Source organism: Sciurus carolinensis, chromosome 4, assembly GCF_902686445.1.
Source record: "Sciurus carolinensis chromosome 4, mSciCar1.2, whole genome shotgun sequence".
Classification (NCBI taxonomy): domain Eukaryota; kingdom Metazoa; phylum Chordata; class Mammalia; order Rodentia; family Sciuridae; genus Sciurus; species Sciurus carolinensis.
The window spans coordinates 152,278,876-152,296,928 of NC_062216.1; the positions used below are offsets into that span (position 1 = coordinate 152,278,876).

The following is an 18,053-nucleotide window of genomic DNA, read 5'->3' on the forward strand; positions in this document are numbered from 1 at the left end:
GATTGTAGTATAAGAAGCCAGTTGCTAAGGCATATTTTCTTTCATAGTTTTTGTTGTTGAATTAATTCATTCAGATACCTCTCTTCATATTGGGAAATCACTTGTTTCCGTGGGAGTCTTGTAGAACACAGTCTGCATTATTGGGTATGTTCATATGAAAGACCAAGGTGGAAATGACTGATTTATATTAAAAGTTCTCCTTGTTTGGCAAATCTAACAGGATAGACAGCCATTAAAAAATCTGTGATCCACTGTATATGTCCAGAAACAACAGCCATGGCTGTTGGAAGCATCGGTCTCTTCAAAACCCATCCATCCAAAGATACTGCTTTTTAAAAACAGTTTAATGACTGGGACTTGAAAAGAAATATATTCATTCTATAAAAGTCCCATATAACCAGCCATGTGTTTGTTTTTGAGTGATTTATATTTTCTTATTGAGCTATCATTCACATAAAACTCATCATTTAAATCTTTTTAATGGATAATTAAAGGATACTTATACTTATGTATAGGTAGTTTTGAGACTACTCAAAATGTGGTACAATCATTGACACCAATTCCAGAACACTGTCATCACTCTGGAAAGAAACCTCACATCCATTAAGCACTTACTCCCCATTACACCTGGCACCCACCAAACTGTTTTTTCTTTATGGAATGGCCAATCTCAGACCCTTCATATTAGAAGAATAGTAAATGAACTTTTGTGTCTGACCTCTTTTGTTTATGTTAATGACCTCTTTTGTTAATGTTTCCAAGTTCATCCATGTGGTAGCATGTGTTGGCACTTTATTCCTTAGTTGGATAATCTTCCATTCTATGGATATACTGTATTTGTTTATCTGTTCATCAACTGATGGACATTTGGGTTATTTCAACTCTTTTGCTACTATGAATAATGCTGCTATTAACATTTATGTTCAAGGTTTTGTATAAATATATATTTTCAGTTCACTTGGGTATAGACTAAGGAGTAGAATTTGCTGGGTCATATGATGACTCTATATTAAACTTTTTAAGGAAATGACAGATTCTTATCCACAGCATTAACTTACTTTATATTACAGTCAGCAACATATGAGGGTTTCAACTTCCTTATGTCTTTGCCAACACTAGTTATTGTTTGTCTTTTGGTTATAGCTAGCCTAGTGGATGTGTAGTACGGTCTCACTTTAATTTGAGTTTCCCTAATGGCTAAAGATATTAAGCATCTTCTTATGTGCATATTGATCCTTTGCATATCTTTAAAAAATTTTTTTGTAGTTGTAGATGGACAGCATGCCTTTATTTTATTTGTTTATTTTTATGTGGCACTAAGGATCAAACCCAGTGCCTCATATATGCTAGGCAAGCACTCTACTCCGACTCCCTTTGCATATCTTTGAAAAAATGTCCATTCACACCTTTTGCCCATTTTTAAACTGGGATATTTGTCTTTTTGTCGTTGAATTATAAGAATTCTTTGTATATTCTGGGTACTAGGACCTTATCAGATACATGATTTGGATAAGTTTTCTCCCATTCTTGCATTCTGTTTGTTTTTTCTATTGTCTTTTCACTTTCTTGATAGTGTCCTTTGTTGAATGAAAGTTCTTAATTTTGATGAAATTCAATCTATTTTTCTTTTTTTCTCAATATTTTTAGTTATTGATGGACCTTCCTCCCTCCCTTCCTTCCTTCCTTCCTTCCTTCCTTCCTTCCTTCCTCTCTTCTCTTCCTCTCTCTCTCTCTCTTTCTTTTACTTTTTTTTTTTTTTTTTTTTTGCGGTACTGGGGATCAAACTCAGGGCCTTGTGCTTGTGAGGCAAGCACTCTACCAGCTGAGCTATCTCCCCAGCTCTCTCTTTCTTTTGTGCTGAGAACTGAACCCAGTGCCTCCTCACACATGCTAGGCAAGTGCCCTACCACAGAGCTACAACCCCAGTCCCTTATTTTTCTTTTGTTGCTTGTGCTTTGGTATCATATCTAAGAAAACATTCCCTAAATCCAAAGTCATAGAGTTACATCTATGTTTCTTTCTAAGAATTTTACAATGTGAGCTCTGTGTTGAGGCTTTGATCTCTTAAATTAGTTTTATATATGTTGTAAGGCAGAGGCCCACATTTATGCTTCTACATGTGGCTTTCCATTGTCCCTTCACTATTTGTTGAGAAGACTGTTCTTTCTTCATGGAATAGTGTCGATGCCTTTGTTGAAAATCAATAAACCGCAGATATATGGGTTTATTTCTGAGCTCTCTATCCCATTGATCTATATGGTATCCTTATACCAGTATCTCACTGTTTTGATTACTATAACTTTGAAGTAGATTCTAAAATTGGGAACTCTGAGTTTTCCAACTTTGTTGTTCTGCTTCAAGATTGTTTTGGCTATTTGAGGTTCCTTGTTTTTCCATATGAGTTTTAGGTTTACCTTGTAAATTTCTGCAAAACGGCAGTTAAAATTTTGATACAGATTTCATCGAATTTGTAGGTCAATTTGGAGAGTATTGCCATTTTAACAATATTAAGCCTTCCAGTGCATGAACAGACATTTCATATAAAAGGTATAATAATATATATGAACTTTTGTGTCCAACCTTTTGTGTTTTTCCCTTTATTTGGGTTTTTACTTTCTTTTAACAATGCTTTTGAGTTTTCAGTTCTAATACTTGATTATATTAATCCCTAAGTGTTTTATTTGTTTTGATGTGGTTGTAATGGAATTGTTTTCTTAATTTTATTTTTGAATTTTTCATTGCTATTATATAGAAATACAAGTGATTTTTGAATGTTGATTTTATGTCCTACAACTTTGCTGAACTTGTTGATCAGGCCCAGTATTTGTGTATGTGTATTTGTGTGTGTGTGTGTGTGTGTGTGCACACATGTACTTTTCTATATATAAGGTCATATCATCTGTGAAGAAAAAGAGTTTTACATCTTCTGATCTGGATGCCTTTTATTCATTTTTCATGCCTAATTGCCCTGGCTTAAACTTCCAGTACAAAATTGAATAGCTGTGGTGAGAGCAAGCATCCTTGTCTTGTTCCTGATCATAGAAGGAAAGCATTTGGTCTTTCACCACTAAGTATGTTATAAATGTGGCTTTTTTTGTAGATGACCTTTATTATGTTGATGAAGGGAACATCTATTTTTAGTTTTTTGTGTGCTATTTTTTTCATTATTCATGAAAGGATGCTGGATTTTGTCAAGTGCTTTTTCCTGAATCTATTGAGAAATCATGTGGTTTTTGTCCTCTATTTTAATATTAAGAAACAGTACATTGGCTGACTTTCTAACGCTAAACCAACCATGAATTTCAAATTCTTGATATTTACTGGAGTAAAATTTTATAACCAAGAATATACTACTCTTCTTTCCTCAACTGGGAAGTATTACTACTCTTTCCAATAATTAGAGAAAAACAGTGCATCAGTGTTGACTGACTTAGCAATGTCTAGACAAAAATATTTTAAAGGATTTATCTTAACTAAGAAGTAAAAACTCAATTTCTAGAATTAAATGTCTTCAATGCATGTTGTAGCATAAAAAAAAACTTTAAAAAAATCTAGTATAATAAATTAAATGGAAAAATAGTACTATTTATTATACTGAGAGGTAGCTGATGTATTTAAGGTCATCTATGTCTTAGTATTTATAAATTATATTTTTCTGTTTTTTTCAAGTCCTACAACGTATGCAATGTGACTATACTAGATATTGAAATGTTATAAACTGTTTGTTATGAGATACCTTTATGCTAATATAGCTCTTTGGCTTCTGAGCATTCCATTCAAGCAGATATTAGTAGATTTGATAAGAATAATTTATTGCTAAAATTGGAACATTTTAAATTTCATAATTACTCAATATTTAATATCTAAAGCACAGAGAGCAGGATCTTGCTTTTCTTGATATGTACTGCATGATAACAATTTAATTCCCTGGCAAGGCTATTTTAATTCCATTGCAATCTGATGAATTTAAGGAAATAATATACAATAGAATGGATTCAAATATCTCTTGTGAATCAGATCTTTCAGTAACAAATCTAACATGTTTTAGTTGCTAATTAATTATAAACCAAATGTTTTGTAATTGAATTATTAAGGATTTTTATATTATGGAAAAAAGAAGTAAATTGATGTTAGAATGGTATTTTAAAATTAAAAGTCAATATAGGTGAAATAGAAATGAGTTTCCATTATAACTTCTTTTCTGTTCAACCCAGAAAAATCACATAAAAAATGTTCCAAAGTTTTGGTGTCATCTATGTCTGAAGAAGAGGAAGAAAAACAATGGCAATATCAAATAATCTCACTGTTTTTCCTTTCAACATTTTTCAGAAATCCAATAATGGAAAGACACTGAAGATAAGTTAGTTACTCTCTGAAGAAATGTGACTCTGGATCAAAGGTAGAATAATCAGTTTGAATTCTTAATATTTACATGATTGCATTTATTTACAAAGCCTATTTAAGAGGATTTCCTTTCCTTGAGATGATCTTATAATGGATTATTAGTCTTTATCTTATTGCTTTCATAAGACCATGAAAATATCAATTGAAAATAAGAAGAACTCTATATGAAACAGTACTAAGCTGTTCTGAGGTTCTTTTCTTAGCATTATGTGGGTAAATGTGACATAAAAGAATAAATTTTGAAATTAGATACATGGACTTTTTAATCTCTACTCTCAGTAATCTTGGATAAGATCATTAATAACATAATATGGCTTCCTACTACCAAGGATAGGATAAAAATACTGGCCCTATTCATTTTTTGGGGGGGGGAATTAAAAGAGAAAATAAATATAAATGTGTGACATAATCAAGAAAGTCATTATTATAAACATTATTATTTGGAGTGAATCTCTTATCTTTTAAATGCCATTAATTAATTCATTCATATATTAACAAGGAATTTTTTGAACCTATTACATTTTAGACAATACAAATGTCCCAGTTTTGCTATGAAAGAAGCAGATGCTCTAGTGGATAAGGAAAGTTGCATATGGAAGTAAATGACTGCAATGCAGTGAGGTAAATGCTATATTTGAGAGAAATACAGGGAGCTCTGGGCGACCTGAGGAATGACTGGGGTTTTGTGGAAAGACCACTAAGAATCTGATTATTTGAGAAAGGTGACAGTTCTTTGTTTTGCATGTTAGTGAAAGTAGGTGGAAAAGATTGGAGCAAGCTGTACTCACTTCTCCTACTCCCGTGTATCCCAAAATTAAATTATCTTTTATTACACATGGGAACTGAAATTCCAAACAGGAATGAAAAGATAAATGTGCTACATCTATGAATTGTCGCCTCTATTTAGTATATGGACATAGTCTGGTTCCGTGTTCCCTTTAATTTTAGAGCCCCAACTAGTTTCTTATCTGGCAAACAATGAAACCACTGCCCCACAGAATTCTGAGAGCTGACTGAGCCTGCCACATGCCATGCCCAGTAGTGATGTACTTAGATATGCAGAAATAAAAGGCAACAGACACTTGACCAGTGTTTATTCTTATGAACGTCATAGTTGTTGAGTATCATACATAAAATACTTAATGGTGAGATTATGTAATCATTTTCTATTTTTAACATGTGAGTTCTTTTAAAGCTAGCAATTTTTTTAATTTAAAAAAATCATAATTTTCTGGGGTTTTCGTATCTAAAGAACTAGAGAAAAGCTAAACTGAAAGCAGAGTTCTACATTACTAAAAAAAATGTGAATTTTCTGTCTTCTATGACTTTATATTATAAAATGTGTATGTGTTAAACTTATGTGTCTGTTCAACAAATATGCTCCTTGTAAAAGGGAATAAGGACTTAAATTACAGTTTATCTTCTACTGAATATAATTGCATTAGGACAAGTGAAGTACATTTCCAGCTCTTACAAAATTGGCAAGATGCAAATGAAATACTACAGAGACACTGGTTGTGAACCAGAAGTCAGACAGCCATCTGTAACCTTAGCTTTCCTCTTCCCGTGTAGCTTCCTCCCTCCTCTCCTCCCATTATATTAGCAATTATTGGGAGATCAGGTCTTCCAGACATAGAGATCTGACTCCAGGCTCTCAACTATTCACAGTATGGACCCCAAAATGCTACATCGAAAACGAAATTGTTCATGAAAAAATTTTCAAAGAGAGATATGTATTAAACCTGGAGTTGGGACATTTTAAAATAAGAAAAATAACAAATTTAAGATGTTCTATCCCAAATTTATAGAACTGGCAGTTCAAACCTGTTAAAGAGATCCATTTTTGTACCTTTACAGTACCCCCAGTTTGAACTAGATATAAATGTGCTTCCCTTTCTGCAAAGCATGTTCACAAAAAAGCAGAATGAAAAATGTAGTATTTTGGAGGATCATCCTTACTTTCTCACCAGCTTCTATTTTACTTTTCGATATGTCAGCTCTCACACCAACATTTTAGCTTTCAGATGCTTTTATCCTTTTACCTCTCTGTGAAATAATTAAATACTTATAAATAAATGTTTAAATGTCCTGGGGGAACCCTTGAAAGGAATCCCATAGGGAATCCTTCCATGAGTGCAAAGATTATTTTCTAATGCCCCTGGTTCTCAAGACTTCTGGTTTCCTAATCATCAAATAAAAAGAGTAATTACTCATTGCTCAGTGAATAGTTACTCATTGCTAAGGACTACTGGCAAAGCTGTACCACACTAACGCAGGAGTGTTGAAAAGAAGTTTAAGACCTTGAGACCAATTAGAAAGAGCCTCACATCAACTGTCAAGTTGGCATACTTTATGTTTTATTAATATTAGGAAAATATTGTGCCCCCCTTGGTGACAGGATTACCTATTCCTCCAGATCCTAATGTGAGAAATGCAAATGTGAAAGGTTGCTGCTTCTTTACATCCACAGCAAAAATGATTTAGGACTAGACATGGAAGTAAAGGATAGGAAATCCAGAAATACCTCTTACTAATGAAACCAAAGAAACTTCCCCCTGCCAAAGACAGCCACTTCTAAATTATTTACTTTGTAGATTACCCAAAGTTATTGTTGTCATTTTTTCTCTTTTTCCTCCCTTTGGACCAATTTGCCAGTTGCTGAATGGAAGAGAAGGCAGAACCAATGTTAATATCTCGTTCCATATTAAAATGTAGATGATCTGTGTAGATTACCCATCCCTACAAGAGGAGTCTTTTGAATAGGAGTTCTTTTCCCCCCTTGGAAGTTTATTGTGGGTGGAGGTGGGGTACAGTAGAGACAAAACTGAGTGCATGTAATTGCTCTATTACTGTGACTTCAAATAAGTAAGCTAATCTCTCTGTACCTCAATTTCCTTTATTTTTAGAATAGTTATAAAAATACCTTCTGGAGTTGTAGTAAAGATCAAGCGAAATAGTGGATGAAAAAGAGCTTCATAAAATAGAAAACAGCTAGCTGTTGGTGGTGAAAACTTGCTCTTTCACATCCTCACTTCCATCCTCCAAGTGCCATCATCCCGCTCAGTCCCTTGAACCCATCATCCCCCTGCCCATTGTCCCTCCCATCCTTTCTCCCCTCTTTTCTCTGTTCTTAGCATAATGTCAACCCTGGTTAGATCTATATCTTTCATAGCACTGGTGCCTGACAGGTGAATTTAAAGTGTGGCTCTCCCCTTTCTGAGTTCTGGGGAAGTCAGTTAACATTTCCAAGCTTTAGTTCTTCATCTATGGACGAAAATGATGATAATATATTATATAGTTGTGAAGATTAAGTTCAATAACATTTGTAGCCTGATAGTATATAACATGGCACTTGGTGAGAAAGTGGGGACTGTTGGTACTCCTAATTCATAATAGTTAATTTCTTCTATGCTAAGATTTTTTTCTATGCTAATTTAGAGATGTTCATTTCCAAACATGAATGTATGTTTTAATATATAAGAATATTTTAAAATTCTGATTTAATAACATTTTTTAAACCCTCCAATCTTTTCCTTTAGGCTGTGAGTATTCAAGAACTTTCAAAATATACTTTTGGCTTAGTCATAGTAAAGAAATTTTCAAAAGAAGACAAGCTACAGCTTTAAATTTTTCCTGAAGCTATAAGATGTGATATGTGAGATGTTCAAACATAAATACATGAATAAGTGTACTCAGATTCAGTTGGGAAAAACTTTTGGAATGAGACCATATGAATGATTCTTCTAAAACCTGTCTTAAACAGCGAGGTGACTGAGTACATTATCCCCAAATCCCATTAACATAGCTCTACAGGTTTCAGTGTTTACTCTTAGATTTAATACACAGCAGTCAAAATAGTAATGCCCTTTTCTAATGAGTTTCTCATTGTGAAAGAAAAGTTCATCCTAACAAGTGTAACTTAAGGCATTTAAATAATTCTCCATGGTACTCTATGGCCTCTGTGTTATTCAATGGATGATATTTTAGTATAACAATGAAATAGTCCATGTTCCTTCTTATTACCATCTGTCATCCAACAGCTATAAAGTCACCAGCTGCTGGGAAAAAAAAAAAAGAGAACTAAATCAGTCCTCTACAGCTGCAAAGAGAAGAAAGCTTAACATCTCCTTTTCACATAATTTCTGGGATCTCAGCAGGCTGGAGTTAAAGTACAGTTCTCCTTGTCACAAAATCCTATCCTTGTAAACATGTCAAGCGGCGTGTAGCCCTGATTTATTTTTGTGGTTATTGGGGAAGAAGTGTATGTGGGAGAAGCAGTAGAGGTGACTGAGATAACACAGCAGCATGATAACAGCAATGTAAGTTGGGCTTACCAGATCCCAGACCCTGGCTATCATACTTTTAGTCCTCACAGTAACTGCAGAAGTAGATATTATGCTTGTTTTATTTGGAATTTGAGGTTCAGTGAGACTGAGTAACTTAGTAAATGCCATCATGAGTCACGTTGAGGTCCATTTGACTGCAGTGTTAGGGTTTTAATCATTGTATTGTCCTGCCTTCCAGCAAAAGGAAAGTGGAGGAAAAATGGAACTGGTGCAGGCCAACTGGGAAATGGGAAGAAGGGAAATATGGAGAAGGTGGTAACACTTTAGAAGACACATGAGGGGACTGGGGATATAGCTCAATGGAAGAGTGCTTGGCTAGTGTGGGTGAGGCCCTGGGTTCCATCTCCCCCACAAAAAAAGGACACATGAGGCTGCCAATTTGTATCCCTTTTTGCAGAGAAAGGAAATGACCCTAAAATCTTAGATAGCTTAAGAAATAGACCACGTATCATTTCCATGAACTTCGCCAATTCACTATCATCGGCCATCAAGAATTCTATGCCATAAAATCAGATTTCATCAATTAATTTCTCATCCTAGGAAGAGTGTTATCTGCAGATGAATTGACTCAGTCTATAAAGGTTCTCAGACATTAGCACGCACCTGAATCACCTGGAGGACTTGTTAAACAGAGTCCTGAGCCCCACCTCCAGAGTTTCTGACTCACTAAGTTTGGGGTAGAATCTGGAAATTTGCAGTTCTCACAAGCTATCAGGTAATGCTGATGCTGTTGGTTCATGGACCACACTTGGAGAGACACTGCTATAGATAAAATATGTGCTAAAGAAAGTTACATTTGTCCACACACACTTTAGACAAACTAACTTGCCAAAGAACAACTTTTCTTTTTTAAATATTTTTTTTAGTTGTAGATGGACACAATGCCTGTTTTTCTTTCCCTTCCTTCCTTCCTTCCTTCCTTCCTTCCTTCCTTCCTTCCTTCCTTCCTTCCTTCCTTCCTTCCCTTTCTTTCTTTCTTTCTATGTGGTGCTGAGGACCTAACCCAGTGCCTCACAAAGAATAACATTTCTGAAGAGGTTACCTTCCATTCTTCAGGTATAATCAGTGAATACAGTTATTTATAGAGATATATGTAAAATGAATGGCATCCACAGATGAATGTGGGAATGCAAGTGAACTTGCAGGTGTTTCACTGAGGCAAAAGATTATGCTTGTAATGTGTAATTTGCTCAGCTTCACAATTATAGGAATAAAAGCTTCACATTCAAAAGAAGTGACCATTTTCAAATTCAAAACAGGTCAAACATCCCTAATCCAAAAATCCAGAATCCGAAATGCTCCAAAGTCTGAAAATTTGGGATGCTGATATGGCGCTACAAGTGAAAAATTCTACACACTACCTTATGTGATGGGTTGTAGTCACAGCACAGATGCAGTAAAAATAACGTATAAAATTACCTTCAGCCTCTGTGTATAAGGTGTATATGAAACAAATGAATTTTGTGTTTATATTTGGATCCCGTCCCCAAGATATCCCACTGAATATGTGTAAATATTCCAAAATCTGAAAAATTCTCAAATCCCAAACACTTCTGGGTCCTAAGCATTTCAGATAAGGGATACTCAACTTGTACCAGTGGTTTACAATCCAGAAAAATATAGATATTATGTAATTTTTAAATATTTAAATTGCTTTAAGTTTAGGGGTGGGGAAAAAAGCTGAAACCAAAATTATTCACTTTTTTTTTTTTTAAGAAGAGTAGAGAAAGGTTTCTCATGGAACTGGCTCCCTGGCAGCCGACATAGTGGCACTTACCCTGTTTTTTATCCCTTACCTGGTCCGAGTTCCAGGTTTGGCTTGGCCTGGCCTAGTTCAGGCACATGCTTAGTTATAGCACAAAGGGCTACTACCACTGCTGTGGAAGATGAAATCAGTATGAAAACTGGGTAGCAGTATGTCAGAAAACTAGTGTTATTTTAATAGGAAATTGCTTTCAATTTCAAAGCAGCCTGAGATCAGTAAGGAAATGAGGTTTTCATTCCATACGATCTTTTAGAATGAAGACTTCTCACTCAAACATCCTTATTTTAAAATGGAAAAGCACTCAATATATAATTCCCTTTACTTGGTTGTTCAGTTACTTCCTTGAATTGGTAATTTTCTTGCCAGCAGAATGTTGTAAAAGAAAATTTTATTTTAAGGTTTCTACAAAAGTCTGTTCACTTTGAGTAATTACTCCTTTTTGCATTTAATAGAATAAAGAAAAACTTCTAGAATTTTCTCCTTCAGCCTTAGGAAGTATTGGTAACTCTTTGAAAGTTTACACCCAGAGAACTTACTTAAAAAGAAAAAAAGAAACGATCATTTTTAAATGCATGCTCATGAATGTTTTATAAGGCTCTTGAGAACCCTAGTAATTTAGTCTGGTTGATCAGAGCTATTTAGGTTGTCTCATAGGTCATTTGCTGCACAAATATTTATTGAGGGCCTACTTTATGCCATGCAATGGGGGCCCCAGTCTTGTGTCTGTCCTTTTTCTCAGGACTCTACTCTGAAGTGGACCTGTAAATCTTGGATTATAACATACAGTTGAAACAAAAGGCCTCTTTTCATGAATTCACCAAAATATAATGGCAGAAATTTATGAACCTCATACAAGCTTTCTAGTTTATAGTCTAGGTTGGCATGTCTCTAGAATATTTGGGTTATTTCCTATTTGAGTCATACCTGAACGCAATTAACCAAGATACACTAAATTATTCCACTATTTATTTGAAGCAGTATAATTTCTTTCTTTCTTTTTAAACCAGGGATTGAACCCAGGGCTGCTAACCCACTAAGCCAGATCCCCAGGCCTTTATATTTTTTAATTATGAGATAGGGTCTTGCTAAGTTACTTAGGCCTTCATTAAGTAGCTGAGGCTGGTTTAGAACTCAGGATCCTCCCCCCTCAGCCACCAGAGCCACTGATTACAGGTGTATGCCACTGTACCTCCATAAAGCAGCACAATTTCAAACTTTTTTCAATGTCTGTAAACTAGCAGGTATTTGTTGCATGAACGCTTCATTCTCTTCAACTCTGGGAGCCTCAGATTCACTAGCAGTAATAGACTGATTCTGCTTTTGTTACTCCCTGGCTACTGTCTTAGTCATTTGAGTTCCCCCAATGCTGCTCTGTGCCCTGCATACAGCCCAGTCAGCACATGCTGTCCTGTGGGTCAGCTTTAGTCCATGGTGATCCTATTCTATATTAAGGCTGGGAGAACAAGAAAAGAATGTGGAATCTGTTCTTCAGGTAATGCAATAAGGATACACTGAGGCCTTTTAAACTTAATTTTGTTTTTGTTTTGATTTGCTCAGAAATATCAGGGCGACCTATAAGATAAAAGAATTAGAGTGCTCTCCTACTCATCTTCTTGACTAATCTCTATAATTCTGGATGTATCCCAACAAGGTGCTTGCTGTCGGAGCCACTGTTTCTTTTTTGGAAGATGAGGTGAGACAATGACACTGATTTCTCATCATCTTCCTATTCCTATGTTGCTATCATTCAATAAAACTCCTATTGAGCATCTGCTCCTGACTCAGGTAACAAACTTGGTCCTGAGGATGTGATGATCATGCGATAACTGTCTTTGGGAAGTTCATGGTTTCTTGGAGGATGCAGACAAGAAAAAGTTCAGAGGAAAGCACAAAATGTACGAACATAGAAGAAAGAAAGGTTAACTCTGTCTTAGGGTGAAGAAGGGTCAGACTGGTCTTCACAGAGAATTATTATTCTGGACAACAAATATACAGGCATTAAATTGAGGTTCTTGCTTTCCCCATACCAAAAACCTACTCAACAATGGTCCCCCTTTACTGTCAAAGCTGGCTTCTGTGTGCTAATGCCACTAATGTGATTATGCCAACCTCTCCCTACTGCTCACCTTAGGATTTATATCTGAAAGTTATAGTACTAAAAACTGGCATAGATGTTTTCCAAGAAATCTATCACACATGACTTCAACTAAAATTGAAGATTAAAAAACAAGTTAATAGGTACTTTATAGAATGGGAGTGGAGTTGGAGGAGTGATTCAGCAGAGGGGGAAACAAGAAGTTCTGTTAGGCATGTACCAAATCTCAAGGAACTTAAACTACCACCACCCAAGGCTGAAGGTACTTACAACTTGCTTTTCATAGAGGAGCACTTGTGTTACCTACCACATGAAACGTCCCCGGAGCCTTGACCGGTCTGAAGCCATCAACAGGTATACAGTGATCCGCGTGGCCATTGCAGAAGCAGCTGCCCTTGACAATGAAGTCATAGATTGCATAGTGGGTAAAATGTTGAGGCTTTGCCTTCAAGGCATTTTTCTGGCAGGGACAAGACTGTCGTTTTAGCAGCTGCACACGGAGGTTGGTGATCTTCAGCTGTTCCTGAACTTTGGCACTATAAGGGTTTTCTGCATCGTATGGTGGTGACAGTGCTCTGAAAATAACCTATAAAAGAAAGAAAACATCACCTGTGTAGAGGACCGTGTGCAAACCCTGAAATGTTTGCCCAATGCAGTCTCAGTTTGATTTATACCCTTTTGTTATCTATGAGTGATAAGATAGCGACAGGTTTTTAGACCTTGATCACACCTGGGGAAGAGCCACCCTGTTATTCTAGGGAGCAGATGTGCTGCCTCTTCAGGTAGAAGTATACACTAAGTAACAAGTGCAGACTTGACATCCGTGACAAAGGCAGCCAATCAAAGATCTTGAAGAAAGAGCATTCTGAGCAGAAGGAACATCAAGGTTAATGGCCCTCAGCAAGTCAAGCTTGACTTGGGCTGAGAAGAACAAGGTCAGCAACTGCAGACCAGTGACCAAAGGAAGAGTGGCTACAGGGGACAGAGAGCATGTGCCAGACAGACATGAAGAAAGCCCTTTAAAGTCATGGTAAGCCAGGTATATTGGTCCATCCCTGTAATCCTAGCAACTCAGGAGGCTGAGGCAGGAGGATCACAAGTTCAAGGCTGGTTTAGCCAATTTAGTGAAAACCTGTCTAGGAAAAAAAAAAAAAAAAGCCATGGTAGAGTTACTCTAATTGTAGTGGAAACCACTGAAAGGTTGATTGTAGGCAGAGAAGTGATCTGATCTGAGTTGTCACATCTTCTAAAAAGATAACTGTTTTTTTTTTTTTTTTTTTGGTACTGGGGATTGAACCCAGAGGCACTTTACCACTGAGCTACATCCCCAGTCCTTTTTCATTTATTTGTATTTTGAGACAGGTTCTCACTAAGTTGCTGAGTGCCTTGCTAACCAGCCTTGAACATGCAATCCTCCTGCCTCAACCTTCCAAGTTGCTGGGATTACAGGTGTGGGCCATCACACCCAGATAAACAGATTAACTCACGTCTGCAAAGAGAATGGATTGTAAAAGGTAAAGAATAGGGGCTGGGAGCATATAACTCAGTGGCAGAGCTTGTGCATAGTATGCATGAGAACCTAAATAAATAAATGGTAAACAATATAAACTGGAAGATCAAGTCAGGAAGCAATTGCAAAAATCAAGATCCAGGAATTTATATTCCTAAATGAAGTCTGACCCTTTCAAAGACTGCCTAGTTATTACTTGGGGCTGTTATTGCTACCAATAATTTTTGGTTCTTCTTTTCTAGAACTGCCCTCCAAGCTGGTAGCCCATTTTGGGGATATCCTTGCTGGTGTTAAATATACTTCTCTTCAAGGTGGATTTGATTTCCAAAATTAGTCAAAAGTCACTTACAACCAAATGTAAGGAGGAAAGTGGCTGACAAGGACCTTTGGTTTAATGGAGCATTGAATTAAGTAATTTATTGTGTAGGTTATAGATAGGCTTCAAAGGCAACTTAACACTTTGGTTCTGAAGAGGAAACTAGAGGGAAGAAGGCTGGGATGGTACAGATTTTGGCTACTGGCTATTGGGAAACCCATGGGCATGTGTGTGAGTCTGTGTTTTATATGGGAGGCATAGTGGAATCTGAATGGGTGGTAGCAACTCTCTGGTGGCCCCCTTACTTGGGGGAGCAAGGGTTGGTGGAAGAGAAAATTGCTGCCAGTGGAAACTAAGGAATATAAAAAAAAAAAAAAAATCTAAAATACACTGTCACATTTAATGATAGTATCAGAAGGTCAACACTGAATTGTACTTTATTATACAGTTTTTTAAAAAAAAATTATCAACAAGAAAACAAGCCTTAAGAAATTTCATGAATTTAAATGTATATAAATTATAATGTACATTATACACAGATGTAGGTGTAGTAGGAGACACAGAGTTCCCCTGAAAAATGCTTAAGCAACTCTTGACCTTTATGTCAAGATTCTATTAACAACAACAACAACAACAAAAAAAAAACCCCAGAAATTTTGATAACCAAGTAGTATGAAAATTAAGTAATTATCAAAAAGTAGGCTTTGGAAAAACTCCCATTTAGGTAAAATGTATCCAGAAGGAACTTTCCAGAAAAAAAATTTCTTTAAGAAATACTTTGGATGTAAAAATTTCATTTTAGAAATTGATTTTACACTAAAAGAATGAAAAGGCAAAATTCCATTGTGTCCTCAATGTAGGGTCCACTGTGTAGGACCACATCTCCAAAACTGTCCTCTATGAAATGTAATGTTGAGGGAAGAGGGCACAATTCAAAGTACACTGGTCTCTGTGCAGTGGCCAGAATGATTCTCTACAAACATGAGCTGGATACTTGCATTCCCTTGCTTCAGCCCATTCTCCCCTGCCCACCCTCTGCCAAAGACTTCCCATTTCCTTCAGAAGAAAGTTACAAGGCTCTATAAGGGTCCTGCCTGATTTCTGTAATAAATAACTGGATAACTAACCAGGGTATGCATTTCTAGCTCTTTTAAACTTGCAAAGTTTAGACAAAAGTTGTACCTTAAACAATATTCTTCCCCATTTAACCACAGGTAAAGTGGTGGAAAACAACACATCAGGGGAAAAAGCTTCCAAATAATGTCACTTATTTGAGAGTCAATGTAGAAGTAATCACTGTTTCTTTTAAAGGCAGAAATCAGAACATGGTTTCATATTTTGAAACATTCAAAATAAAAACCAAAAAAAAAAAAAAAAACTACATTGAATCCATTGTGGGCTTTGAATAGGACTCATTTTCGATATGTCATCCCAAACGCCAGCATTTTTGTTAGATGTTCATGAGAAACTTTTACTCTAAATAATACAAATGATGTGGCTAACCTCCCCCTGCCTTTTATCAACCACAGTAATCAAGGACATGGAAAAGGGTAACCCAGTGCGAATTGTTCCCTGAAAAGTCTGCGGTGCACTTCTCCTTGTTGTCTGCCCACCCTTCCTTTTCCTGAACACTGGTGGCAGCTGTTTGCTCTCTCTGTTCCTGTCACATATTTACCCTTGACATTTACCCTGGCTCCCTCTGCCTCCCCACCCCACTCCTCCCTCACCCTAGGAGTTGAGAGTTGCTCATCACTTGCGGAGCTAAGAGGAAGATCTGTCAAGGTTTGGGGAAACTTAGACGCGCTTTTGCTTCCTGGACACAGCCTGCGGAGGCTGAATGGCCGCTCTGTGCTTGGTGTGCATGACACCACAGTTGGCACGCTGATATCAGCAGGGGACGGACATCATGACCCCTGAGGCCGCATGCTGGGAAGGAGACAGCAGAGTGCCACAGACACAAAAGTGAACGGGAATTTAAACCATGAAATCTTTTTTCCAGAAAGGAGACGCCTTAATCTGATACCCTGGGAAGTGGATCTAGCCTGCATCAGGAAACAAAGAGTGCGCCAATGCAGATGCTTCAAACTTCTGGCAGGTCGCCCTTTGGGTCCCACCCAGGTTTTCTTCAAACATCCCCAGAAGAAGCCTGTATGGCACTGCAAAAATGAAATAAGATGAAGTGTAGAAGTCCTCCATGTAACATCAGCCTTTTCTGGTTTCCACCCCCAAATAGCATGTATCTATGGGGCCATCGCTGTTCCTCTGTCCCCAGTTGCTTCTGAATATACACTCCCAATATGGCAGCTTTAAAAGTCAGGGTCCAAGCTTTTGACTAGGATCAATCATACTTAGATACTTCGGGCCTGTATTTCATGATCTTGTTTCCTTAATTAAGTACTTTTATTATGTTTTAGTGGTTAATATTCTGCTCACTACAGAAAAACAAAATCTGTCATTCAAAATGTAAAAGACAGTACCTTCAATGTGAACCACCCCAAAGACAACTGGGCATATGAACTTGATAATATCTTTCCATCTAAACTTCTGCGGGTATACACACATACAGAATAACTTTGTACGCCCTGTGAGCATTCTACATCAGTGATTCTCAAAGTATGGCCCCCAGAACAACAGCATCCTTAGGAAATTTGTTAGCATGCAGATCCTTGGGCCCTGTCCCAGATCAACTCAAGCAGAAACCCTGCAGGCCTTGCCTAGTAATCGGTATTTCAACAATCCTTACAGGTGATTTTGATGCATGATTAAGTTTGAGAAACATTACTGTGTAATTTAAAAACTTAGAATTCCATCCTATGGATATGACATAATTTATTTATCCAGGCTGCTATTATTAGGCAACTAGGTTGTTTACGGTTTTCCAGTGTAACCAACTACCATGAACAACTTTGTAGCTAAAATGTGGATATATACAGTAATTTCCTAAAGATGAATTTACAGATGTGATATCAATGGGTCAAAAAGAAAAGGCATAATTTTAAAAATGTCTGACCTTCTGAATGAATCATGAATGATTTCCTACTTCGTCTTTGGAATCTTCACATTTCCCTGATCTTTCCTGACTTTTCTGAGCCTGGAATCCCTTAAACTTTGCCTGAGGATCTGGATTCTTGGCTCAGGTTCTGTTATTTCTTATGCCCCAGTGTAATGAAGCAATCCTTAAAAAGTCTTAAACAAGTTGAGACCACCTATATTGTCTTTCTTTTCTAGAATTTTCTCACACACACAATACCCTCTCAATAACAATATTGAGAATTAGTAAAAATAACATTCTATGTCTTATTTATACTCTGACATGCAAGTTCAAACAGTATCAACACAGTGTGGACAGAATAAGGAATAAATATTAGGTACAAGCAGTGAAGGAGCTCTTTTAGAATCTAGCTTGTACCTTACATATTGCTCTCTATCTAAAATTTTACTGTCTGTGTTGAATCACAGTAATTCAAGGAACATGGGGCTGGGGGTGTAGCTCTGTGGTATAGTGTGCATGCTTAGCATGCACAAGGTCCTGCATCTAAATAACAAAAAAAAGCAAACAGGAAGAAAGAAAGAGAAAAACACAAAAAAACTTAGTCATCACATTAAAAATTTCTTTT

At 36.6% G+C, this 18,053-nt stretch overlaps 1 protein-coding gene across 4 annotated transcripts in view; it reads right to left on the reverse strand.

Moving 5' to 3' along the window:
• Window positions 1-18,053, reverse strand: part of Ntn4 (netrin 4) — a 100,147-nt gene that overhangs the window by 50,952 nt on the left and 31,142 nt on the right. For all 4 annotated transcript variants that reach the window (XM_047551708.1, XM_047551704.1, XM_047551705.1 and 1 more), the window contains exon 3: window positions 12,918-13,196. In XM_047551708.1, the coding sequence (XP_047407664.1) occupies window positions 12,918-13,196 (279 nt within the window). The remainder of the gene's footprint in view (window positions 1-12,917; window positions 13,197-18,053) is intronic.